General features: G+C 38.0%; 1 protein-coding gene across 1 annotated transcript in view; it reads left to right on the top strand.

The window, feature by feature from the left end:
• Nucleotides 1–25,811, top strand: part of DIAPH3 (diaphanous related formin 3) — a 539,529-nt gene that overhangs the window by 50,711 nt on the left and 463,007 nt on the right. The window contains exon 3 of the mRNA XM_073795265.1: nucleotides 13,449–13,616. Coding sequence (XP_073651366.1) covers nucleotides 13,449–13,616 — 168 coding nt within the window. The remainder of the gene's footprint in view (nucleotides 1–13,448; nucleotides 13,617–25,811) is intronic.

Genomic DNA, 25,811 nt, shown 5'->3' with positions numbered 1-25,811 from the left:
CCAGCAAGCAAGGGGCTGGGCAGGATTCAGAAGTCAGACTCTGGAGCCATGTTTTTAATCAGCAAGTTGCCTGGTTAGTAATAAAGATAATTAAAAAGCCAAGTTATTTTAGCTGTTAAGGTTTTTCCTTCTCTTAAATGTAGTACAAGATTGCATGAAAATTGATAATTTTAAGTGATATATTTTTCTGGATTTCAGGTATATGTGTTCAAATAGAACTTTAAAAAAAATATTTATTTATTTATTTATTTACTTGGTCGTACCCGGTCTTAGTTGCGGATCGCCGGCTCCTTAGTTGTGGCATGCAAACTCTTAGTTGAGGCATGCATGTGGGATCTAGTTCGCTGACCAGGGATCGAACCCAGGCCCCCTGCATTGGGAGCACAGAGTCTTAACTGCTTTGCCACCAGGGAAGGCCCTCAAATAGAATTAATTCATTACTTAAAATGAACTGTTATTTGCTTAATAATTCTCCTGCGTTGCATGAAAATAATCCCTTCTGGGTTCTAAGGAAGTATGTTTATGATCACAAATAGTTTTTCTGACTTTTCAAATTCTAAGATGACTAATAATTACATATCTTCCTTTTTTTTTAACATCTTTATTAGAGTATAATTGCTTTACAATGGTGTGTTAATTTCTGCTTTATAACAAAGTGAATCAATTATATACATATGTCCCCATATCTCTTCCCTCTTGCATCTCACTCCCTCCCACCCTCCCTATCCCACCCCTCTAGGTTGGTCACAAAACACCAAGCTGATCTCCCTGTGCTATGCGGCTGCTTCCCACTAGCTATCTATTTTAAGTTTGGTAGTGTATATATGTTCATGCCACTCTCTCACTTTGTCCCAGCTTACCCTTCCCCCTCCCCGTATACTCAAGTCCATTCTCTAGTAGGTCTGCATCTTTATTCCCATCTTGCCCCTAGGTTCTTCTGACCATTTTTTTCCTTTTTTTTAGATTCCATATATATGTGTTAGCATACGGTATTTGTTTTCCTCTTTCTGACTTACTTTACTCTGTATGACAGTCTCTAGGTCCATCCACCTCACTACAAATAACTCAGTTTCGTTCCTTTTTATGGCTGAGTAGTATTCTATTGTATATATGTGCCACGTCTTCTTTATCCATTCATCTGTTGATGGACACTTAGGTTGCTTCCATGTCCTGGCTACTGTAAATAGAGCTGCAATGAACATTTTGGTACATGACTCTTTTTGACTTATGGTTTTCTCAGGGTATATGCCCAGGAGTGGGATTGCTGGGTCGTATGGTAGTTCTATTTTCAGTTTTTCAAGGAACCTCCATACTGTTCTCCAGAGTGGCTGTATCAATTTACATACCCACAAACAGTGCAAGAGGGTTCCCTTTTCTCCACACCCTCTCCAGCATTTATTGTTTGTAGATTTTTTGATGATGGCCATTCTGACTGGTGTGAGATTATATCTCATGGTAGTTTTGATTTGCATTTCTCTAATGATTAATGATGTTGAGCATTCTTTCATGTGTTTGTTGGCAGTCTGTATATCTTCTTTGGAGAAATGTCTATTTAGGTCTTCTGCCCATTTTTGGATTGGGTTATTTTTTTTTATTTTTATTTTTTTGCGGTACGCGGGCCTCTCACTGTTGTGGCCTCTCCCATTGTGGAGCACAGGCTCTGGACGTGCAGGCTCAGCGGCCATGGCTCATGGGCCCAGCCGCTCTGCGGCATGTGGGATCTTCCCAGACCGGGGCACGAACCCTGTCCCCTGCATCAGCAGGCAGACTCTCAACCACTGTGCCACCAGGGAGCCCATGGGTTATTTGTTTTTTTGATATTGAGCTGCATGTGTTGCTTGTGTGTTTTGGAGATTAATGCTTTGTCAGTTGCTTCATTTGCAAATATTTTCTCCCATTCTGAGGGTTGTCTTTTCATCTTGTTTATGGTTTCCTTTGCTGTGCAAAACCTTTTAAGTTTCATTAGGTCCCATTTGTTTCTTTTTGTTTTTATTTCCATTTCTCTAGGAGGTGGCTGAAAAAGGATCTTGCTGTGATTTATGTCATAGAGTGTTCTGCCTATGTTTTCCTCTAAGAGTTTGATGGTATCTGGCCTTACATTTAGACCTTTAATCCATTTTGAGATTATTTTTGTGTATGGTGTTAGGGAGTGTTCTAATTTCATTCTTTTACATGTAGCTGTCCAGTTTTGCCAGCACCACTTATTGAAGAGGCAGTCTTTTCTTCACTGTATATTCTTGCCTCCTTTATCAAAGATAAGGTGACCATCTGTGTGTGCGGTTATCTCTAGGCTTTCTATCCTGTTCCATTGATCTATGTTTCTGTTTTTGTGCCGGTACCATACTCTCTAGGTTTCTGTTGCTTTGTAGTATAGTCTGAAGTCAGGGAGCCTGATTCCTCCAGCTCCGTTTTTCTTTCTCAAGATTGCTTTGGCTATTCCAGGTCTTTTGTGTTTCCATACAAATTGTGAAATTTTTTGTTTTAGTTCTGTGAAAAATGCCAGTGGTGGTTTGATACGGATTGCACTGAATCTGTAGATTGCTTTGGGTAGTAGACTCATTTTCACAATTTTGATTCTTCCAATCCAAGAGCATGGTATATCTCTCCATCTATTTGTATCATCTTTAATTGCTTTCATCAGTGTCTTATAATTTTTTGCATACAGGTCTTTTGTCTCCTTAGGTAGGTTCATTCCTAGGTATTTTATTCTTTTTGTTGCAGTGGTGATGGGAGTGTTTTCTTAATTTCACTTTCAGATTTTTCATCATTAGTGTATAGGAATGCAAGAAATTTCTGTGCATTAATTTTGTGTCCTGCTACTTTACCAAATTCATTGATTAGCTCTAGTAGTTTTGTGGTGGCATCTTTAGGATTCTCTATGTATAGTGTCATGTCACCTGCAAACAGTGACAGCTTTACTTCTTCTTTTGTGTTTTGGATTCCTTTTATTTCTTTTTCTTCTCTGATTGCTGTGGCTAAAATTTCCAAAACTATGTTGAATAATAGTGGTGAGAGTGGGCACCCTTGTCTTGTTCCTGATCTTTGTGGAAATGGTTTCAGTCATTCACCATTGAGAATGATGTTGGCTGTGGGTTTGTCATATATGGCCTTTATTATGTTGAGGAAATTTCCCTCTATGCCTACTTTCTGGAGGGTTTTTTTTTTTTATCATAAGTAGGTGTTGAATTTTGTCGAAAGCTTTTTCTGCATCTATTGATATGATCATATGGTTTTTCTTCTTCAGTTTGTTAATATGGTGTATCACATTGATTGTTTTGTGTATATTGAAGAATCCTTGCATTCCTAGGGTAAACCCCACTTGATCATAGTATATGATCCTTTTAATACACTGTTGGGTTCTCTTTGCTAGTTTTTTGTTGAGGTTTTTGCATCTATGTTCATCAGTGATATTGGCCTGTAGTTTTCTTTCTTTGTGACGTCTTTGTCTGGTTTTGGTATCAGAGTGATGGTGGCCTCGTAGAATGAGTTTTGGAGTGTTCCTCCCTCTGCTATATTTTGGAAGAGTTTGAGAAGGATAGGTGTTAGCTCTTCTCTAAATGTTTGATAGAATTCCCCTGTGAAGCCATCTGGTCCTGGACTTTTGTGTGTTGGAAGATTTTCAATCACAGTTTCAATTTCAGTGCTTGTGATTGGTCTGTTCATACTTTGTGTTTCTTCCTGGTTCAGTGTCAGAAGGTTGTGCATTTCTAAGAATTTTTCCATTTCTTCCAGGTTGTCCATTTTATTGGCATAGAGTTGCTTGTAGTAATCTCTCATGATCATTTGTATTTCTGCAGTGTCAGTTGTTACTTCTCCTTTTTCATTTCTAATTCTATTGTTTTGAGTCTTCTCCCTGTTTTTCTTGGTAAGTCTGGCTAATGGTTTATCAATTGTTTATCTTCTCAAAGAACCAACTTTTTACTATGGATTTTTTTTTTTTTTTTTTTGCGGTACGTGGGCCTCTCATTGTTGTGGCCTCTCCCATTGCGGAGCACAGGCTCTGGACGCCCAGGCTCAGCGGCCATGGCTCATGGGCCCAGCCGCTCCGCGGCATGTGGGATCTTCCTGGACCAGGGCATGAACCCGTGTCCCCTGCATCGGCAGGCGGACTCTCAAGCACTGCGCCACCAGGGAAGCCCAGAACCAGCTTTTAGTTTTATTGATCTTTGCTATCGTTTCCTTCATTTCTTTTTCATTTATTTCTGATCTGATCTTTATGATTTCTTTCCTTCTGCTAACTTTGGGGGGGTTTTTGGTCTTCTTTCTCTAATTGCTTTATGTTTAAGGTTAGATTGTTTAATTGAGATGTTTCTTATTTCTTAAGGTAGGATTGTATAGCTATAAAGTTCCTGCTTAGAACTGCTTTTGCTGCATCCCATAGCTTTTGGGCCACTGTGTTTTCATTGTCATTTGTTTCTAGGTATTTTTTGATGTCCTGTTTGATTTCTAGAGTGATCTCTTGGTTATTAAGTAGTGTGTTGTTTAGCCTCCATGTGTTTGTATTTCTTACAGATTTTTTTTTCTGTAATTGATATATAGTCTCATAGTGTGGTTGGAAAAGATACTTGATACAATTTCAGTTTTCTTAAATTTACCAAGGCTTGATTTGTGACCCAAGATAGGATCTATCCTGGAGAATGTTCCATGAGCACTTCACAAGAATGTGTATTCTTTTGTTTTTCGATGGAATATCCTATAAATATCAATTAAGTCTGTCTTGTTTAATGTATCATTTAAAGCTTGTATTTCCTCATATATTTTCATTTTGGATGATCTGTCCATTGGTGAAAGTGGGGTGGTAAAGTCCCCTACTATGATTGTGTTACTGTCGATTTCCCCTCTTATGGCCGTTAGTATTTGCCTTATGTATTGAGGTGCTCCCATGTTGGGTGCATAAATATTTACAATTGTTATATCTTCTTCTTGGATTGATCCCTTGATCATTATGTAGTGTCCTTCTTTGTCTCTTCTAATAGTCTTTGTTTTAAAGTCTATTTTGTCTGATATGAGAATTGCTACTCCAGCTTTCTTTTGATTTCCATTTGCATGGGATATCTTTTTCCATCCCCTCACTTTCAGTCTGTATGTGTCCCAGGTCTGAAGTGGGTCTCTTGTAGACAGCATATATATGGGTCTTGTTTTTGTATCCATTCAGCCAATCTGTGTCTTTTGGTTGGAGTATTTAATCCATTTACATATAAGGTAATTATCGATATGTATGTTCCTATTACCATGTTCTTAATTGTTTTGTGTTTATTATTGTAGGTCTTTTCCTTCTCTTGTGTTTCTTGCCTAGAGAAGTTCCTATAGCATTTGTTGCAAAGCTGGTTTGGTGATGCTGAATTCTCTTAGCTTTTGCTTGTCTGTAAAAGTTTTAATTTCTCCATCAAATCTGAACGAGATCCTTGCTGGGTAGAGTAGTCTTGGTTGTAGGTTTTTCTCCTTCATCACTTAAATATGTCCTGCCACTCCCTTCTGGCTTGCAGAATTTCTGCTGAAAGATCAGCTGTTAACCTTATGCGGATTCCCTTACGTGTTGTTTTTCCTTTGCTGCTTTTAATATTTTTTCTTTTTAGTTAATTTTTGATAGTTTGATTAATATGTGTCTTGGCATGTTTCTCCTTGGATTTATCCTGTATGGGACTCTCTGTGCTTCCTGGACTTGATTAACTATTTCCTTTCCCATACTAGGGAAGTTTTCAACTATAATCTCTTCAAATATTTTCTCAGTCCCTTTCGTTTTCTCTTCTTCTTCTGGAACCCCTATAATTCGAATGTTGGTGTGTTTAATGTTGTCCCAGAGGTCTCTGAGACTGTCCTCAATTCTTTTCATTCCTTTTTCTTTATTGTGCTCTGCAGTAGTTATTTCCACTGTTTTATTTTCTAGGTCACTTATCCGTTTTTCTGCCTCAGTTATTCTGCTATTGATCCCTTCTAGAGAATTTTAAATTTCATTTATTGTGTTGTTCATCATTGTTTGTTTGCTCTTTAGTTCTTCTAGGTCCTTGTTAAACGATTTTTGTATTTTCTCTATTCTATTTCCAAGATTTTGGATCATCTTTACTATCATTATTCTGAATTATTTTTCAGGTAGCCTGCCTATTTCCTCTTCATTTGTTAGGTCTGGTGGGTTTTTACCTTGCTCCTTCATCTGCTGTGTGTTTTTCTGTCTTCTTATTTTGCTTATCTTACTGTGTTTGGGGTCTCCTTTTTGTAGGCTGCAGGTTCGTAGTTCCCGTTGTTTTTGGTGTCTGTCCCCAGTGGCTAAGGTTGGTTCAGTGTGTTGTGTAGGCTTCCTTGTGGAGGGGAATGGTGCCTATGTTCCGGTGGATGAGGCTGGATCTTGTCTTTCTGGTGGCAGGTCCACATCTGGTGGTATGTTTGGGGTGTCTGTGGCCTTATTATGATTTTAGGCAGCCTCTCTGCTAATGGATGGTGTTGTGTTCCTGTCTTGCTAGTTGTTTGGCATAGGGTGTCCAGCAGTGTAGCTTGCTGGTCGTTGAGTGAAGCTGGGTCTTGGCCTTGAGATGGAGATGTCAGAGAGTTTTTTGCTGTTTGATATTATGTGCATCTGGGAGGTCTGTTGTGGAGCAGTGTCCTGAACTTGGCTTTCACACCTAGTGGCCCCACTGTGATGCCTGGCTGGAGCACCAAGAGCCTTTCCATCCACATGGCTCAGAATAAAAGGGAGAAAAAATAAGAAAGAAAGAAGAAGATTAAAATAAAATAAAGTTATTTAAACAAAAAATAATTAAGAAGATAAATTTTTAATTAAAAAACATAAGAACAACGAAAAAACGGACAGACAGCACCCTAGGTCAAATGGTAAAAGCAAAGCTATACAGACAAAATCACACACAGAAGCATACACATACACACTCACAAAAATAGAAAAAGGGAAAAATATATATATACATCGTTGCTCCCAAAGTCCACCTCCTCAATTTCGGATGGTTCCTTGTCCATTCAGGTTTTACACAGATGCGGGGTAAATCAAGTTGATTGTGGAGATTTAATCCACTGCTTCTGAGGCTGCTGGGAGAAATTTCCCTTTTTGTTCGCACAGCTCCCGGAGTTCAGGTTTGGGTTTGGCCCCGCCTCTGTGTGTAGATCTCCTGCAGGCGTCTGTTCTTTGCTCAAACAGGATGGGGTTAAAGGAGCAGCTGATTCGGGGGTTCTGTCTCACTCAGGCCTAGGGGAGGGAGGGGTACGGATGCAGGGCGAGCCTGCGGTGGCAGAGCCATCGTGACATTGCACTAGCCTGAGGTGTGCCATGTGTTCTCCCGGGGAAGTTGTCCCTGGATCTCGGGACCCTGGCAGTGGTGGGCTGCACAGGCTCCTGGGAGGGGCTGTGTGGATAGTGACCTGTGCTTGCACACAGGCTTCTTGGTGGCGGCAGCAGCAGCCGCCTTAGCGTCTCATGCCCGTTCCTGGGGTCCGCGCTGCTAGCCGCGGCTCGCACCCGTCTCCTGAGCTCCTTTAAGTGGCGCCCTTAATCCCCTCTCCTTGCGCACCAGGAAACAAAGAGGCAAGAAAAAGTCTCTTGCCCCTTCGGCAGCTCCAGACTTTCCCGGACTCCCTCCTGGCTACCTAGGGCGCACTAGTCCCCTTCAGGCTTTCACACAGCCAACCCCAGTTCTCTCCCAGCGATCGGACCGAAGCCCAAGCCTCAGCTCCCAGCCCCCACCCGCCCCGGTGGGTGAGCAGACAAGCCTCTCGGGCTGGTGAGTGCCGGTCGGCACCTATCCTCTGTGTGGGAATCTCTCCGCTTTGCCCTCCGCACCCCTGTTGCTGTGCTCTCCTCCGCGGCTCCGAAGCTTTCCCCCTCTGCCACCCGCAGTCTCCGCCCGTGAAGGGGCTTCCTAGCGTGTGGAAACCTTTCCTCCTTCACAGCTCCCTCCCACTGGTGCAGGTCCCGTCCCTATTCTTTTTGTCTCTGTTCTTTTTTTCTTTTGCCCTGCCCAGGTACGTGGGGGAGTTTCTTGCCTTTTGGGAGGTCTGAGGTCTTCTGCCAGCGTTCAATAGGTGTTTTGTAGCAGTTGTTCCACATGTAGATGTATTTCTGAGGTAGTTGTGGGGAGGAAGGTGATCTCCACGTCTTACTTTCTGCCATCTTGAAGCTCCTCCCCTGCCTTTTGTTTTTAAATTAAAAATAATTACTGCTCTGTTAGCATTTAAAACATTGTAACAGTAAAAACTGTTTTTTCACTCTTACAGTGTTATACAATAGCTAAACATCCAGATAGAGTTTTAAATTTTTTAAAACTGTCATTACTGATTATCAGTATGAGATAATACTCAGTAGAGTGCTCATTTACCTTCCCCTGAAGATAAGTGATATTAATTTACAAAACCCAGTACACCCCAGACACAGCTGAAGCCATATTAATTGTGTTGTGTACCACCTCCAAACAGCATTATAATAGGATTCCCCGAGTCTTCTGTGTATTTAACCAGTTCTTCAACAAAGGCAGATTGTGTACTTCACCTGCTTGGGTTGTGTTTCTAGCTGAACTTTAAGAGAATTTCAGGTGAAATTAGGAGTAGCAGTCCAAGTGCACACTGTAAAACACATACCCTTGCAGTGAAATTGCCAAATTAAATAACAATCGACTTACAGTTAGTATGATGGGGATTTCTATCGTGTTTTTATGTACAAAAGTGTTTTAAAAGTTTGCTTTTATGTTCTCTTGTGACGTGTTTAAGCAAATTGTATGTGTAATTCCATGAAAGATAAATTAGGAGTGGTTTTTTTTCCCCCCATTTATGTGTGGAGTCATAGTATCATCCCTTAAAATAAATGAAACTTCTTTAGAACATTTACACTGATTTGATAGTAATGTTCACTCTGTACCTAGCTTGTAATAGTGCCCAGATTATTTGGAAACTACTTGTAGTGCTCAATAGAGCATCACATACCTGGGAATGCTTTTACTTTAAGCCCGAGGTATTCAACAAATTCAGTTTACTGTTCTAATATAGACGGATTGTATTTATTTTTCTCCCACGGCTCCTTCCTTATTTTGTCTTTCATTCCTTTCTAATCAGGGAAAATAAATAAAAGCATTGAAATTATGAAACACTGATTTTTTTCATCTTTATAGAGTTAGAAGTTAGAAAAGGAATATGCTAATTTTTCCTATCTTGCCTTTATCTAGCTAGGCTAGTGGTCCAGTGCACATTTGTTTTAACACTTGGATAGAAGGCAACCCTCCTGCAGAGTTTAGGTGCTAAGCATGTGGGGGAGGTGTGCTGTTTTTGTATTATTGTACAAATTCTGGTATTGTTTATTGATACAAATGCAGTCCTACATCTAAAAACATAATGGGTTGATTTTTTTTTTCTTTATGCTATTTTTTATGCTAAATACTATGGCATTTTTATGTTTAAAAGTGTTTTGGAGCTTGTTCTTTGTTATTTAAACATATAGTTTCCTCATTGAAGGATTAAACAAATACATTCAACCTGATGCTTCATTTCAAGCTCTTAGCACAGTGTGTAGATATAGAAGGGGCTCAATAAATATTAGTCATTGTTATTTTTATGACTTTCAGAGATTTTTATTTAAAAAAATTGTGACTTTTGGTGAAAACTAAAATTTTGATTTCTTCTACACTGTTGGAAGTTAAGTATTCACAAATTAGCTTGTGAATTGCTTAAACTTACTATTCCCATTCATTGACATGTTTACATTTATAATATTGATGTTGCATTAATGATGTTTTGCTTAATTTCACTTCATTATAAGTTTAGCATATTAATTAACTTTTTTTGTGTGTGTGTGTGAAGAGGAGTTAGCATAGTTTCTACACTCAAGAATTGATATTACATGTATAGAAATGATGGCAATGAAGTAGTGATTCAGAAGACAGACAGAGGAACCAGCCCCATTTCTTAAAACAGCTGTTGGGTGTCCCTAGTTTTTTAAAACAAGTATCAAGGATTGGAGTACTGATGTACATAGAGACATAACTTCTGGACATATATTCATGTGGATATAATTTTATGTTTCCGGGTTATTTCAAAGCAGGGAAAGTTTATGTTGGTGAGTTAGAGGGCCCTCTTCTTTGCTACTGTGATACACTGTATACACTTCTTGCTACATTGTCTACATAGCTTTATAATTACCTGTCTATGTGCTTGTCTCCTCCACTGGACTGTTACTTGTTATTTACGTTCTAAATAGCTCATTTATCTTTGTATCGCCAACTTCTAATAGAGCAACCTCTCCATTGCTCTTCATTTCTTTTTGTAAATATGGGATTCCATTTCCATCAATTCTGCCTGAAAAGCTTCTTTTGACACTTTTTGTAGAGGAGATCTGCTGCCGACAGATTCTCTAGCTTTTGTCTGTCTGGAAATGCCTTTCTTTTGCTTCTATTTATGAAAAGTATTTTTACTAAACATAGAATTCTAGGATAAGGGTATTTTTCTTTCAGTACCTCAAAGATGCCATTCCATTGTCTTTTGCTGGCATTGTTTCTGGTGAGAAATTTTCATTTGTATCATTTTTGTTTTATATATAATGTCTTCTTTTCTCTGGCTGTACTTTTATGGTTTGCCATTTATTTTTAATTTTCAGCAGTTTGACTATGAGGCTCCTAGCTGTTTTTGTTTGTTTGGTTTTTGTTTGTTATTTTAGTATTCTTTCTGGGATTTGCTGAGCTTCTTGGATCTGTGAATTGATATATGTATATGTCTGTCTGTCTATCTATCTATCCTCTCTCTTCTGCTTCTGGACCCCAGTTACACTTGTGTTACAACATTTAATATTGTATCACGGATTGTAGTTACTCTATTCTTTTTTTTCCCTTTTCCCATTTTTTTTTCTTTTTGTTTCAGTTTAGATTCTTTCTATTGATATGTGTTTAGGTTCACCAATTCTTTCCTCAGCAATGTTCAGGCCATCTAATGAACTCTTCATTTCTGATACATTTTTCATTCTAATAGTTAAAAAAAAATAGTATCCATGGTTTGCTGCTGAAATTCTCCATCCTTCATGCATGATGGCCACTCTTCATTATATCCTTTAGCATATTTTTATAAATCTTATTTTAAGTAGTCTGTTTAGTAATTCTACCCTCTGGGCCATCTCTAGGTGATTTCTTTTGACTATGGGTGCATTTCTCGCTCCTTTGTGTGTCTAGCAATATTTGATTGTATGGTGGACATTTTATTTAATTACAGTAGAAATTAAATAATACTTGCTTCCAAGAAAGGGCATGCCCTTCTTTCAGGCTGTTGGAATGGGGTCTGAGTCACTGTGATCTCTAGTTGAGCTGCATTTGGTTTCCTGCTGCTTCGGTTTTTTATTCAGCTCATCTGTGGCCTCAGATGTTTTGAGGGCTTAGGATCTGAGTGCTAATGAGATTCTGGAAATCTGCTTTTTGACATTACAACTGAACTTTAGCTTTGAAAACCGTGGAATATTTCTTTCTGCTTTAAAGTCCTGATGCCCATCTTTAGGGTTACTGTAGCATTCTCTTTTTTGTTTTCAGTTCCATTGCTGTCTCTCTGTTTCTTCAGAGAGACGTGTTATCCTGCTCCCAGCCTTCGTGTGCTCTCTGTCAGCTGTGCTCAGCTGTTGTGTGCTCTCAGAAGGCCTAGATTTCTCTCAGGTCTTCTGTCTGGTCCAGAGCCTTCGGAGAGCAGCTCCTTTGCATTGGGAGAGACCTTTCATGCTTCAGGGAGCAAGCATCCCACTCAGCTTTCCTGCTCTGCCCCCAGCCATTGGCCTCCTACCCCGTGTAGCTGGTGAAGACTTGAGGGAAAGAGTTGGTAGGAGGGTGCAGACTTGTTCCATGGTTGGGGCTTCATGACCGAGGCCCTTGGAATTCTAATCTCTCATGCCAGTACCCATGCAGCTGTCAAAGTTCATAAAAAAGACTTGGCTGGTTTTTCTTTACCTTTATTTTTCTTCAGCTGTTCGTCAGGGATAAAAGCAGTTTGTCACGTCCCAGTATTTAGTTCTTACAGGTTTTCTTGTTTCCTCAGCTTCCTGATGGGTTGAAAACAGTAGCAAGTACAATTTTGTAGGGTATCTGGCTTCTTTTGTTGTTAGGATGAGAGCAGTGGTGTTTTGTGACTACTTTGTAATCCTGCCAGAAGCTGTCATATTGTTAGTACTTTAATGTTTAGTTCATGTTAGATGGACCATGTGTGAGTGTATAGTACATGGTGTTTTTCCTAGGGATTATCTCCAAAGTGAACTTCAAGACCTATTTTGAAAGATAAACATTATTATCTTTGCATATCATTATTTGAAAAAAGTCCTATTTCTTTAGTGGAGTGGATAATCAATACTGTGACTTACTGTCCTTTTAAACAGAATTTTAAGTGTTATATTTCTTTAATGGGCTGTAGTAGCCCTATCCAGTAGAAACCTTCTGTCACGATAGAAAAGTACTTTGTGTGCTTTGGCCAATACGGGAACCACTAGTCTCTTGTGGTTCTTGAGCACTTGGTATGTGACTAGGGCAACTAAGGAGCTGAATTAAAAAATTTAATTTACATTTAAATAACCACACATAGCTAGTAGCTACTACAATGAATAGTACAGGACTATGTACTACACATATATATGGTGAAAATAGTAGCTTAATGTGTGCACAGTTATGCTGAACAATTCCAGAATCATTGTGCTTTTTAAGTACACACTTCTTTACCTTTTTTGCTGGTTACCACTTGAAACACTGTATGTGTCTGGATTCTCTGTTAGGAATAGAACTTGTGAAATTCAAGCAATTTTTAATGAATGAACAATTAACTTTGTAAACTAGTCTATGCATTTTCAAATATCCGTGGACTATTTGATGATATAATTGTAGAAGAAATCTCATTGCAGCAAAAATTCAGTTTTATTTCCCGAGGCTTTAGCTACTCTATAGTTGTTCATGAAGTTCAAATACAGACCAACCTGAATAAAGAGAAATGTGATGTCTATCAGGCCAACAAGTTATGGAGGTGTAAGTAAAAGTCAATTTTTAAAATGCCTAAATCATGCCCTGCTCCCCCACCTCCCCACCCCATAGTCTGTACTATGAAAAGGACACTGGATGAGGGGCTGGGGGGCAGGACACTGAGTACTAGTTAGAATGCCAACCACTAAATTAGCTAAGTTACCTTTGTAAAAATGCTTAATTTGTTAATCTGTAAAGCAAACGTCACTCATTAGACTCTTAATTCTATAATCTTAAGATTAGAAGGAATCTTTTGAGGTTGTATATCTCTTCTGCCTTTAGACAGGATGGTTATGAAGACTCTTATTTTTATATTTATTATTTCTTTTAATTTTAAAGATTAAGTGCTGAATTAATTGAAAGCCTCCTGATGAAATCACAGTGATAATGTAATTGACCCTGTTTGTTTTTTCATTTTGGGAATTAGGTAAATAATGTTGGAGAAGAGAATACTTACGTGTGTGCTATTTATTTTATCTTTCTTCATAGCTGGACAGATTTGCCAGCATAAGAATTCCAGGGAGCAAGAAAGAAAGGACTCCACTTTCCAACCTGAAGACTGCATTTTCAAGCAATGATTGCTCTTCAGAGATGAATGAAAACATTCCAAAGCCACTGTCAGAGAAGGAAATCTTAGAGCTATTTGAAAAGATGATGGTAAGAATTTTGATTCCTTATATAACGTTTGATGTAAAAAAAAGCCTTTGCTTCGGCTCATGTTAATGGAACCACACATGTCTGAAACTCAGGTTCCATAGGTGATTTCTGATGTCACTAAGATAGTACTTAAGGCATAGAGAGTTTTAGGATTACAAAATTAAGAATCCGAAGAAAAATGTCATACCAGTTGTTTTACACAGAAATACATAAAAACGTAAACCTCTAAAGTATCAAATGATATACTTTTTGCCTTAAATGGATTATCTAAGTGGTCTGTCTGGGTCGGTTGCATTTGAGAATGACGGTCACAGCTCTCTGCTGTGTGCATTGTTAAGTGTGCTGATTTTTGGACCTTGTTTGAGTCCTTTCTCAGTTCTCACGATAACCAGGTTTGCATAGTACTGCAACAGTTAAATCTGCACTTGAACTCACTGAATTTGGGGTGTGCCTTTGTAATTCTTTTATCACCACAAGTTGATATAATTTCAGTCTAGAACAAAAGAACGTAACCATTTTTGCTAGCCTTTGCATCTGTCAATGAGACTTGTATAAGGTAGATTTTTTCAAGACTACCTTTGAGGACTCACGATAATAAAGTGCCCCCTCATTCACGTATCATATGTGGAAGCACTACCTAAATTATCTGTGAGATTCTGGAATGGTACTGTTTTGGTTCACTTGTGACTACCTTGTTAAGAAAAATTTTTCTTTTGGTTCATAATTGCTGGTGTCATCTGAGTAAGTAAAGCAAGTAGGCCAGTGATGTTAGACATTTATGGAGGCTTACCGCAGCTAGGAGTTGTTAAAGTACAACTACCTAGGAAGTACAGAACATAGTTGATGGTATTCTGTTCTGAACATGATGACTTTAGAAGTATGTTTCTGTTAGTCTTTCTTACCCTTCTCCTAGCAAAGAGTATCAATTTTAATTGTATGAACAGGGCAGATGGATTTTGGCATTTTTGAAGTGTTTACACATTTTAATAACTGGGTCAGATCACTTGTTAAAATCTTTTTTTAAAAAATTTTACATTAATTAATTAATTTTATTTATTTATTTTTGGCTGTGTTGGGTCTTTGTTGCTGCCCACGGGCTTTCTCTAGTTGCGGTGAGCGGGGGCCACTCTTCGTTGCAGTGTGCGGGCTTCTCATTGCAGTGGCTTCTCTTGTTGTGGAGCACGGGCTCTAGGCACGCGGGCTTCAGTAGTTGTGGCTTGCGGGCTCTAGAGCGCAGGCTCAGTAGTTGTGGTGCATGGGCTTAGTTGCTCCGTGGCATGTGGGATCTTCCTGGACCAGGGCTTAAACCTGTGTTCCCTGCATTGTCAGGCGGATTCCTAACCACTGCACTACCAGGGAAGCCCCACTTGTTAAAGCTTAAACAAGTCTCCTTGTTGGCAGAAGACCTTTTGCAGTCAAACTCACTTTACTCAGCAGAAGTAAAATGAATGATTGCTTTCTCAGGGCTGCCCAATTTGCTAATGAGTGAGTTTGTCACAACTAAAGACTTTAAAAAAAATAAAGGTTTATTTTTTTTTTTTTTTCTCCCTTTCTGATACCTTGACCATATCACAGTGGTCAATGCAGGGAAAACCTGCTGGAGATTCTAAAGCTGAGAAGGGTCTTTCTCCTTTAAATGTGGACTAGTGATATTTCTCAGGCTTGTCAGGTGGGATACCACATCTTTGACAAATTTAAAGCTGTTTTTATATCTGGGGAGGATGCTAGATTTAGGTTGGGTTTTATTTTTGGCTTGCACCTATCTGTACCATTTTTATTAATAAAAATTCTTTTGAGGAAGCAACATTGAATAATCTGCCATTTTCATTTTTTGGCATTTGCCAAAATGAGGTTTCATTTAGAAGTTGTATCTAGATTCTTTGTTTTGGCATTGTACAGTTTAAAAAAATCTTGTTTAACGTTATCAAAGGTACTTAGATGATTTTTTACATGAAGTAAAATCTTTGTTTTGAAGAACACCTCTTTTCCCTCCTCAAGACGGTCCTTTGAAAGACAGTGTGTTGACTTGATTACTTAATGAATGCGAAGTACAGTGTAATCCTTCAACATTTGTACTCATTTCACTTTTATTTAGGAAATTAATTTAGTTGGTCGCTGGGTAACATTTTCAGTGCACTTTTTAAAAGTAGTGATGAATTTTTAGTTATGCTACTTCTTAAGGGCTTTTTTTCCTGTTTGTCATCCAGTGAAAGCAGAGTTTTTATCTGAAAACTCATCTTGGTTTCTCTTTAGATCTTAGATATGTGAAATAGTTGTGTGAGCATTGGTGTGTATACAGCTTTGATTTATGGACGTCAAATTTCAGTGGTTGCTCTTGAACTCACAGTAGATCTGTGTAGCTGGCTTTTTGACCGAGGTGAACATGGTAGGTACAGATTGAAAGTGACTTGTTTGTTCCAGCCATTGCCCCTTTAAACCAGCTCTTTCAGCTTGTTCTTTCCTGCCCCTGGATAAAATTCACCATAGGTCCCAGAGTTTTCTGTTTGCTTTCAGATAATGAAAACCCTAGTTTAATTTAAATAAGTTAACTTTTATCCAGAGAAAGCCTCTCACTTTCCCTCTTTCAAGGCTGCTCCACTTAAAGCCTCCAGTGCAGGCTGTGGTCATGGTCGTGGCCGTGCTTGGGGCCGTGGTCAGGCCCGTGCTTGGGGCTGTGGTCATGGCTGTGCTTGGGGCTGTGGTAGTGGCTGTGCTTGTGGCTGTGGTTGTGGCCGTGCTTGGGGCCATGCTTGGGGCCGTGCTTGGGGCTCTGGTGGGCTCTGCTCTGTTTCCCCACACTGCAGTTCCCTTCTTTCCTGCTCTCCAGACTGAACCTATCTCCTCCAGGATGACATTGGAGATGAGGGGAGGAGGAATAAAAATACTTTGCTGGCTGAGGGTATTTATAATCTAGCGCTGGTGCCGTGGGATGTTGTGTTAGTTTTATTGCTGGCCGTGACAAATTGCCACAGATTTGGTGGCTAAAACCACACCATTGTATTGTCTCATAGTTCTGTAGGCTGAAGTCCAGGTCGACTTAGCTGGTTTCTGTAGGCTGACAAGGCTGAAGTCGGTGTCAGAGGCTCTTATCAGAGGCTTTGGGGAGAATCCTCTTCTGATTTCATTTTGTTGGCAGAGTCCAGTTCCCTGATGTTGTAGGACTGAGGTCCCAGTTTTCTCCCTGATTGTCCTCTGGGGGCTGCCTTAGCTTTGAGAGGCCTCTTTCCTATCCTTCACATGGGCCCTTACATCTCAGATACATCACATCCATCTCACACTTAGAATTTCTCTGAATTCCCCTTCTGTGGCATCTCTTGCCTCCATTTGGAGAAAGTCCTCTGCTTTTTAGGGTTTATGTATTAGCTTGGGCTCACCCAGAAAATCCAAAATAATTTCCCTGTTTTAAAGTTTGTAACCTTAATTACATCTACAGAGTCCCTTTTGCCATGTCATTTGACGTATTTACAGAAGCCAGGGCTTAGGGCATGGATATCTTTGGGGGACCATTTTGCCTGTCAGAGGTTAGGGGATTACAAATGTGGATTCCTTTCTCCTATGGTATTTTCAGGCTCCCCTGCTCCCAGTCTCACCTATAATTCCCTTGTCACTGGTGACGTCTCCTTTGGCCTTCTGCCCCAGGCTTCCATGAAACCATTCCTCTGGTGGGGTTACCTTTGGGATGCAGTATCTCTTAGATGGCCCGGGCCTGCTTCTCCCTGGGATCCATATCCTGTCCATGGGAAGCTCATGTGTCCTTTACCACAGCTCTTGTCCTTTATCTTGTTCCATTCAGAGCCTGTCCTCCACAAAGAACAGTTTACTCTGGCTCTTTCTACCAATAGCTTTTCATTTTTGCTGTTGTTTTGCTGTAGATGTTTACCCCTCTAACTGTAAGTGGCTTTCCAATCATCAGATCCTGTTTGCAACATGTAACACAGCACAGCTGACCTCTTGTTTGTGTTTCTCTTTTTCCTTTGGGTACCGTGACACTTTTTTCCTTTTCCTGATTTTTCTCCTCTCTAGCCAATTCATACCAGTTTACTTTCCATGCCTCCTCTTCTTTTTATTTCCTCTGAGTGTTGCCTCGTCCCTCTTGTCTTTTCTTTATCAATTGTTCCCTACACACTCCTTCTAGGGGATTGGAGCCCTTTCATACTGTAGAATATTCCCTATATTCTGACCCTTTGCTGTGTCTTCTACAAAGAGCAGCTATAATCAAGCTCTCGAAGAGATGTTAAACCTCAACAAACCAGAAACTGAACTTATTTTCTTATTTTTTTCCAGTTTTATTGAGACAAAATTGGCATTTAACATTGTGTAAACTTAAAGTATACAATGTGATGATTTGATAGAGGTATATTTTTTAAGATGATTGCCACAGTAAGGTCAGTTAACACATCCATCACCTCACATAATTATCATTTTTTTCCCTGTGGTGAGAACTTTAAGGTTTACTCTCTTAGCAAATTTCAACTATATAATATTTTTTTAAACTAGAGTCACCATTCTGTACATTACATCCTGAGAATTTATTCATTTTATAACTGTAAATTTGTATCCTTTGAAGTGGAATTGTTGGATCATGTGATAGTTCTATTTTTAATTTTTTGAGGAACCTCTGTACTATTTTCCATAGTGGTTATAACAATTTACACTCCACCAGCAATGCATAAGGGTTCTTTTTTTTCACATCCTCCCCAGCACTTAATATATATATTTTTGAAAACAGCCATTCTGACTATGTGAGGTGATATAACCATTGTGGTTCTGATTTTCATTTCCCTGATGATTAATGACGTTGAGTCCCTTTTCATGTACCTATTGGCCATGTGTTTAACCTTTTTGGAAAAATGTTTATTTAGTTCTTCCCATTTTTAATCAGATTTTGTTTCTTTGCTTTTGGGTTATATGTCTTCCTTATGTATTTTGGATATTAACTTCTTACCAGATATGTGGTTTGCAAATATTTTCTCCCATTTCATAAGTTGCCTTTTAATTTTGTTGATTTTTTTTTTTTTGCTGTGCAGAAGCTGTTTAATTTGATGAAATCCTTCACGTTTATTTTTGTTTTTGTTGCTTGTGCTTTTGGTGTCATGTTCAAAAAACTCATTGCCAAAACCAACATGAAGGAGCTTTTCCTCTATGTTTTCTTCTAGGAGTTTTAGAGTTTCAGGTCTTAAATTTAAGTCTTTAATCCATTTTGAGTTAATTTTTGTGAGTGGTATAAGGTGGAGTCCAGTTTCTTTCTTTTCTTGCTTTCTTTCTTTTTTTTTTTGCATGTGATTATCCAGTTTTTCCTCCTTTATTGAGGAGACTATCTCTCCCCACTGAGTATTGTTGGCTCCCATTTCAAATATTAGTTGACCATATATGCATGGGTTTATTTCTGGACTCTTGATTCTGTTCTGTTGTTCTTTGTGTTTGTTTTCATACCAGTACTATAATGTTTTGATTACTATAGCTTTGTAATATAGTTTGAAATTGAGAAGTGTGATGTCTCCAGCTTTGTTCTTTTTCAAGATTGCTTTGGTTATTCATGGTCTTTGGTGGTTCCATACAAATTGTAGGACTGTTTCTATAAAAATGCCATTGGAATCTTGATAGGGATTGCATTGAATATATAGATGGCTTTGAGTAGGATGAACATTTTAACAATACTAATCCTTCCAACCCAAGAACACAGAACATTTTTCCTTTTATTTGTGTCTTCTGCAGCTTTTTTCATCAGTGACTTACAGTGTTCAGTGTACAGATCTTTCACCCCTCCGAGCTGCTTGTGTATAAGTCCCTTGTGTAATTTATCCTTTATTTATTATTTTGATATGTCTCTCTGCTAGATTAAATCCATGCAGCATCATCCAACTGGTTTATCATCGCAAATAACTGCCTGTTGAATTAGGTGCATCTTTCTAACTTTTAAGATTTCTAACACTTTGCATTTCTTTTCACCTTCAATACTGTGTTTAGGTGGAAATTAGCTTTAATTGCCAGTTTGCTAAATAACACAAAAATGTTAAAATAGTGAATAGGAAGAGAGATTTCATGCATTCATATCTTTTCTTTGTTTTCTCACTTTCACTATCTGTTGAGAGAACGAAAGCTGCAAGAAAGGTCATCTATCAAGATGTGATCATCAACAGGCATTAAATGAATGCCAATGATGACAGAATTACTCTAACAAAAATTATTTAAATTCTGGACTTCCTGTCATCATTTGTAAGCATGGAAGAAATGGTCTAATAAAGTTGCACGAATACTTAAGTATGAATAGTAATGATCTAATCTTTTCTTGGGAAGATGTTTACTGTAGGAGGGAGCACATTTATAAAATGCCATCAGCATTATCTCTTAAGCATGTGTTTGAAGTGTTTATTGGCATTAAGAGCTTAGATGACCTACTATTTAATACATATTTTAGCTTTTAGTGTGGGGAAACATAGTATAGATAATCCAAAAGGCATTCAAAAGTTAATTTTGAAACAATTTTCAGTATGTACTTTCAAGTTGAATCTATTTTTGTTCAGTGGTATTTTTAAATAGGGTATGTGAGGTATACAAAAAAGAATAGAACATACGTAATTAATTGAAATACTTTGTGTACTCCTTTCAATCACATTCTTCTTTAATTCCTGAAGGTGAACAATACCCTGAATCTGTTGGTTTTATTCCTATATGTTAAAAAAAAAAAGTTTTCTGTGTCTTAATGATAAATGTACAGGAAAAGACTTTTTTTCTGAACTACTTGCTGGTAAGTTGCTGACTCAATGCCTCATAATCCCTTAATATTTTAGTATTAGTCTACAAAAAAGGACATCCTCCTACTTAAACACAATATAACCACCACCATCAGGAGGCTAACACTGATCAATTTCTGTCAACTAATCCTCACGCTCTTAAGTTTTACCAGTAGTACCAGCAGTGCTCTTTATAGCAAAAGAATCCTGTTCAGAACTGTGTGTTGTATTCAGTTGTCATGTTTTAAAATCTCCTCAGTCTAGAAGAGGTCCTTAATCTTGTATCTTATGAATTTGACACTTGAAGATTCCAAGTGATTGGAATTAATTTGTAGAATGTCACTGAGTTTGCAGTGGTATAATAAGGCTTTTTAAGTTTTGAAAGTCTGTTGGATATAAACAGGTTACCTAATACTTTAAACATTTTTTTTTTCTTTGATCATAAGTGAGGTTGAACATTTCTTGACACACTTATTGGCCCTTTGGTTTACTCTCCTGTGAATTTCTTGTTCATATCTTTTGCCAGTTTTTTCCGTTGAGGTTTTTTTCTTTTTCCTATTGATTTGTAGAATTCATCACATATCCTTAATACTCATGTCAGTTTATGTGAGTTGTAAGTATCTTGTCCCAGTCTGAGTCTTGTCTTTTTACTTCCTTTTGGGGGTGGTAGGATGGATGAAAGTATAGAAATGTAAAAATCAATGTGGCCTGATTTATAAATCCTTTTATGGTTTCTGCTTTTTGTATTGTTAACCAAAATTTCAGAAACAGAGACCTGATTGAATAAACAGGTGTTTATTTAGGGTTTGTTAGGATTGCAACCCAGGAGATAAAGATTCAAGGACCATTTGAATTGTGTTCCTTTGGACCACAAAATTGGGGAGGGTTATAAAGGCAAAAAACCTGCAAGGTTATTTACATAAGTTGTCTGTCAAGAATTAGGACTGGAGTTAGAAAGAAGTAAGGGTGCTTGTTAATCAGGGATTGGCTGGGGTCTGAACTGATTACATAACTGTGAAGGGGGACAGACTTTGAAACTGCTACGGAGTCCAAGCTGCTAACTTGCTCCTTGCATGACAGGCCAATAAATGGAGAGACTGAGGTGCTGGGGCAAAGAATAGTGACTTTATTCAGAAAGCCAGCAGACCTAGAAGATGGTGGACTAGGGTCCCAAAGAACCATCTTACCCGAGTTAGAATTCAGGCTTCTATACTAAAAAAGGTGGAGGTGTGGCTGGTTTTGCAAACTTCTTGGTGCAGGAATCCCTTGTTCTTGCAGCTCTCCACTTAGGTCTGATCACAATGTTCCTTTAAATAGTCAACAAGACAAATGTTATTTCTGTTCCGGAACTTTTTATCTCTGTAGGAATGAAAGTTTTATACCTTAAAGGTCAAGCCTGGGAGGCAGAGCCTTAAGAATGGGCTATCATGTATATTTCAGGCTATAGGCAACTTCTTTTACAAAGGTGCACAGTCAGCATGACTAAGCAAGGCAACAGAGCACAGAGGTTAGAGCTAAAGGAATAGATACAATATGGAGTCAGTTTTGTTCTTCTCTGTTAGAAAACTACAAGGGTGCAGCTGGCAGATACTAGGAGATATTGTTTTGAAATGGCTGGTCCTGTTCTTGAATTTGATACAGTTCAGAGAAAATTCAAGTTCTTAGAGATGCAGGAATGTGTCTGAAACCACATCAACAATGGTCTGGCTCCATTTTGGATGCCTGAGCCATAGTTGCTCCATTTTGATTTTTAAACGGTCTTAAATATGTCATAAGTATATTATTTAAGAAATCCTTCTCTATCCTGACATTATAGATCTGTTCTTCTACATTCCTAAAATTGTTAGAATTATGATATCTTTATGTCTGACGTGAGAGATTGGATCCAATACTTTTCCTACATGGATAACTAGTTTTTCTAGCAGAATTTATTGAATAGCCATTCTTGTCCATCATTTGTAATAACACCACTGTTATACATCAAGGTATTGCTCATATGTAGGTTTGTTTCTGAGGTTTGATTTTGTCCATTGGTCTGTTTGTCTAGCTCTGCATTTATATCCACTGTCTTAATTAATATAACTGTATAATAAGCCTTCATATCTAGGACCCCCTTCCCTTCTTCAAAATTGTCCTGGCTCTTCTTGGCCCCTTTGTGATTTTATATTAATTTTACAATCAATTAGTTAAGTTTTATTATAAACCCTGTTGGGATCTTGACTGGAATAGCAATAAATTTATTGATTTAGACAGGATAAATGCCTTTGTGATATTAAATTTTTCTGTGAACATTGGATATCTTATATCTATTTATTTATTTTGATTTTCTCTGTTCCTGAACTGCAAAGTTTATAATTTTCTCCCTAGAGGTCGTGTACATCTTTTATGAGCTTTATTCCTTGGTTTATTTCTAAAATGTAACTAGTATTTAAAAAAAATTAACATTTTTACTAAGATTATTAATTTGCATGTTGCTTTTGGTATTCAGTAATCTTATTGAATTCTCAGTTTTTATTCTTTGTAGAGTTCCTCATAGTTTTCTGTGTATGTAATCAGAATATCTGTGACTAATTTTTGTATCTTTTCCTATTCTTATTCCTTTCTTTTTCCTTTCTACTCCTTCTGGAGTAGAAAACCCCAGAAAAGAGTTTTTTTTTTTTTTTCCTGTTCCTGAAGTATTTGATAAAGGCCTTTTTTTCATTTTACATTTCAGTTATTTGTATTAAGTTGGCTAGCCCTTCACTAGACTCGCCTTCCAATGAGGTTGACGTGTAGTTCTGCTAATTTTTATCCTTTAAACTGAGTATATCCTCCATTACTGATTAAATGAGTGACTATGTATGATACATTTCTGTTTTCTTTTATTTATTATGCATTAGATCAGTTTTCTAATCTTTTCATAAGAACTCTATTTTATTGGACTATGAACATTTAACTTTATTCATCTTTGTTCCCTTCGTGTCTTCACAGTGCATACTTCATGTATTGTTGAATGAGTTAGTCTGTTTCTTCTGCTTTGGTGAATACCATGTCTAAGCAAGAAAAGATATAAATTAGTACACGTCGAGTTAAATACTGAGATATCTTTGTGTTCTTTGCTTTGTAGTCAACTCAGATATCTTTGAAACTAAGGTCCAGAGGAAGAAAGAAGAGCTCAAGTGAACTGATAAAATTGAATTTGATTCTTTTTGGTACAGTTGGTGGGAGGAGGGCTCTTACTGCTATCTTTATTCCACATTGCCACTCTTTGGGTACACGCTAAAGACAATTTTTCTTTTTTCATCTTTTTTTCCGCTTTCATTGTTGGTGTTAAAGATTTATGCATAGCTATTTCTTCAGTCAGACAAATGAACACCTATTGTGTTGGATGTGTAAGTGATGTCTTAAGGGTCACCAGGAGTCTGAATGAAACACCAAGGAAAACTCGTTTGTGTTAGTTCTTTAAGGGCTACTTGACTGCTATAGATTCCTACTGGCAGTTCGCTCATTTCAAGTATTAGCATTTTTTGCAAATCTACTTTTCCATATCATGGGTGTTTTTTATTTCTTATAAACTATAAAAGTATATTTTGGGTTGACCAGATAAAACGAGAGAGGTTCTATGGTAATGCTTTGTTCTGATCTATTAGTTGTCACCCATCTCCCTCTCCTTCAGGTAGAAATTGAAAAATTCAGGGAAAGGTTGTTTAAAAGCAATCCAAATAATAATCCAAATGGAGGAGGAGGAAGAGAGGGTAGAAGTGTAAGGCTATTGTCAACTTGATTCATGGGTTGTGTTTGTCAGGGGGATAATGTCAGTGCCTCGTTGTTTCTTCTAGATCCAGATAAATGAGAAAATAAATGATTTAGGAGCCTTAGATTTTGCCTGGTGGGAGTTCGTGGAACCAGTCAAATGATTAGAAAGGAGAGTTTTAAAAGGATAAAGGTTATGTTAATGTTTAAGCTTGCTCTTTCACTAATTAGGAAGTGTGCAGGTACAGCCTTTCCAAACGATGAAGGATTTTTTTAATTCTTATTTTCTTCTCTAGAAAAGTCAGCCTTTGTGCTTTGTGAAATAACCATTTTATCCTTTATGTAATTTATGAAGGAATGGCCATTTGTTTAGAAAAGTTGAAAAGAAAATAAGTGAATGAAGCCCTTTTTATAAGTAGCAGTGTTCTTTTCTGCTGGATTACGTAACAGTTGCCTGTGATTGTAGGTGCTTATGCATAAGCTTGAACAGTTTCAGCCAGATTATATTCCAAAGTAGAGTTGTGCAGCATGCTGCATATTCATCTCATTTCTTGTCTATTCTGCTAAAATTTATAGCATGTGAGGAAAAAAAGTGATATTTAAGTTTCTTCTCTGTTTGTTTATTCCCTGATACTGGCATTAGGTTAAATTGTAATTTGGTTTCAAATTGAAATAGTTTGCACTCTTTCTATAAGCTCCAGTTAGAATATTCGGTCGAATAACAATGTTTATGAGTTTGTTGTCAATCTCTGGGTAAATGCTATTTTATGGCTGCTGTCCTGTTAATGAGCTAGCTATCTGATTTCCTGTTAATTTTAATTGGGATCGAGTAAGGACATTGTGGATAGAACAGTGAATCCAACCCCACTATTGGTGAAACCAAAAAATCTGACCTCTTTATAATCAAAGTTATGTAAAGGAAATGAAACGATTATATAAAGGTTAATATAAGAACATAGTAAAAATGATGGACAAAGAAAGATAAGCCGTTTTATAGCTTTAGCATATTTATGGGCATCTTCAATATAAAGTAGTAATAGGGCTTCCCTGGTGGCGCAGTGGTTAAGAATCCGCCTGCCAATGTAGGGGACACGGGTTCGAGCCCTGGTCTGGGAAGATCCCACATGCCATGGAGCAATTAAGACCGTGCGTCACAACTACTGAGCCTGCGCTCTAGAGCCCGTGAACCGCAACTACTGAGCCCGTGAGCCACAACTGCTGAAGCCCGCGCACCTAGAGCCCATGCTCTGCAACATGAGAAGCCCGCGCACCGCAACGAAGAGTAGCCCCTGCTCCCTGCAACTAGAGAAAGCCCACGTGCAGCAATGAAGACCCAATGCAGCCGAAAATAAATAAAACAAACAAAAAAATAAATAAATTTATTAAAAAAATAGTAGTAATAAAGTTAATTCCAAGTTCCAGGGTTTTGGTTGTATTTATCTTTTACAGGTTTTCTCATTTTACTTAAGCCTAATCTAAGAATACAATATATTAAATTGCAGAACTACATGAGATTCAGTTAATGTGCACTATTTGGGAGTATATAATTACCTGGAATGAGATCATGAAATCTTTGATGTTTTTATTTGGCACTAAACCACTCATGGTAGTAAGAACATTCCTCAGTAGGGATACACATCAGCAAGACCTTTTGACATTGTGTGATATGGAAGATGAATTCCAGTGTGGTGAAGGACAGAATTATACTTTTAGAAGAAGTATGGGTAAA

This window comes from Tursiops truncatus, chromosome 18, assembly GCF_011762595.2.
Source record: "Tursiops truncatus isolate mTurTru1 chromosome 18, mTurTru1.mat.Y, whole genome shotgun sequence".
NCBI lineage: Eukaryota > Metazoa > Chordata > Mammalia > Artiodactyla > Delphinidae > Tursiops > Tursiops truncatus.
The sequence above is the reverse complement of the archived record's forward strand: the minus strand, read 5'-3'. Positions and strand labels throughout refer to the sequence as shown.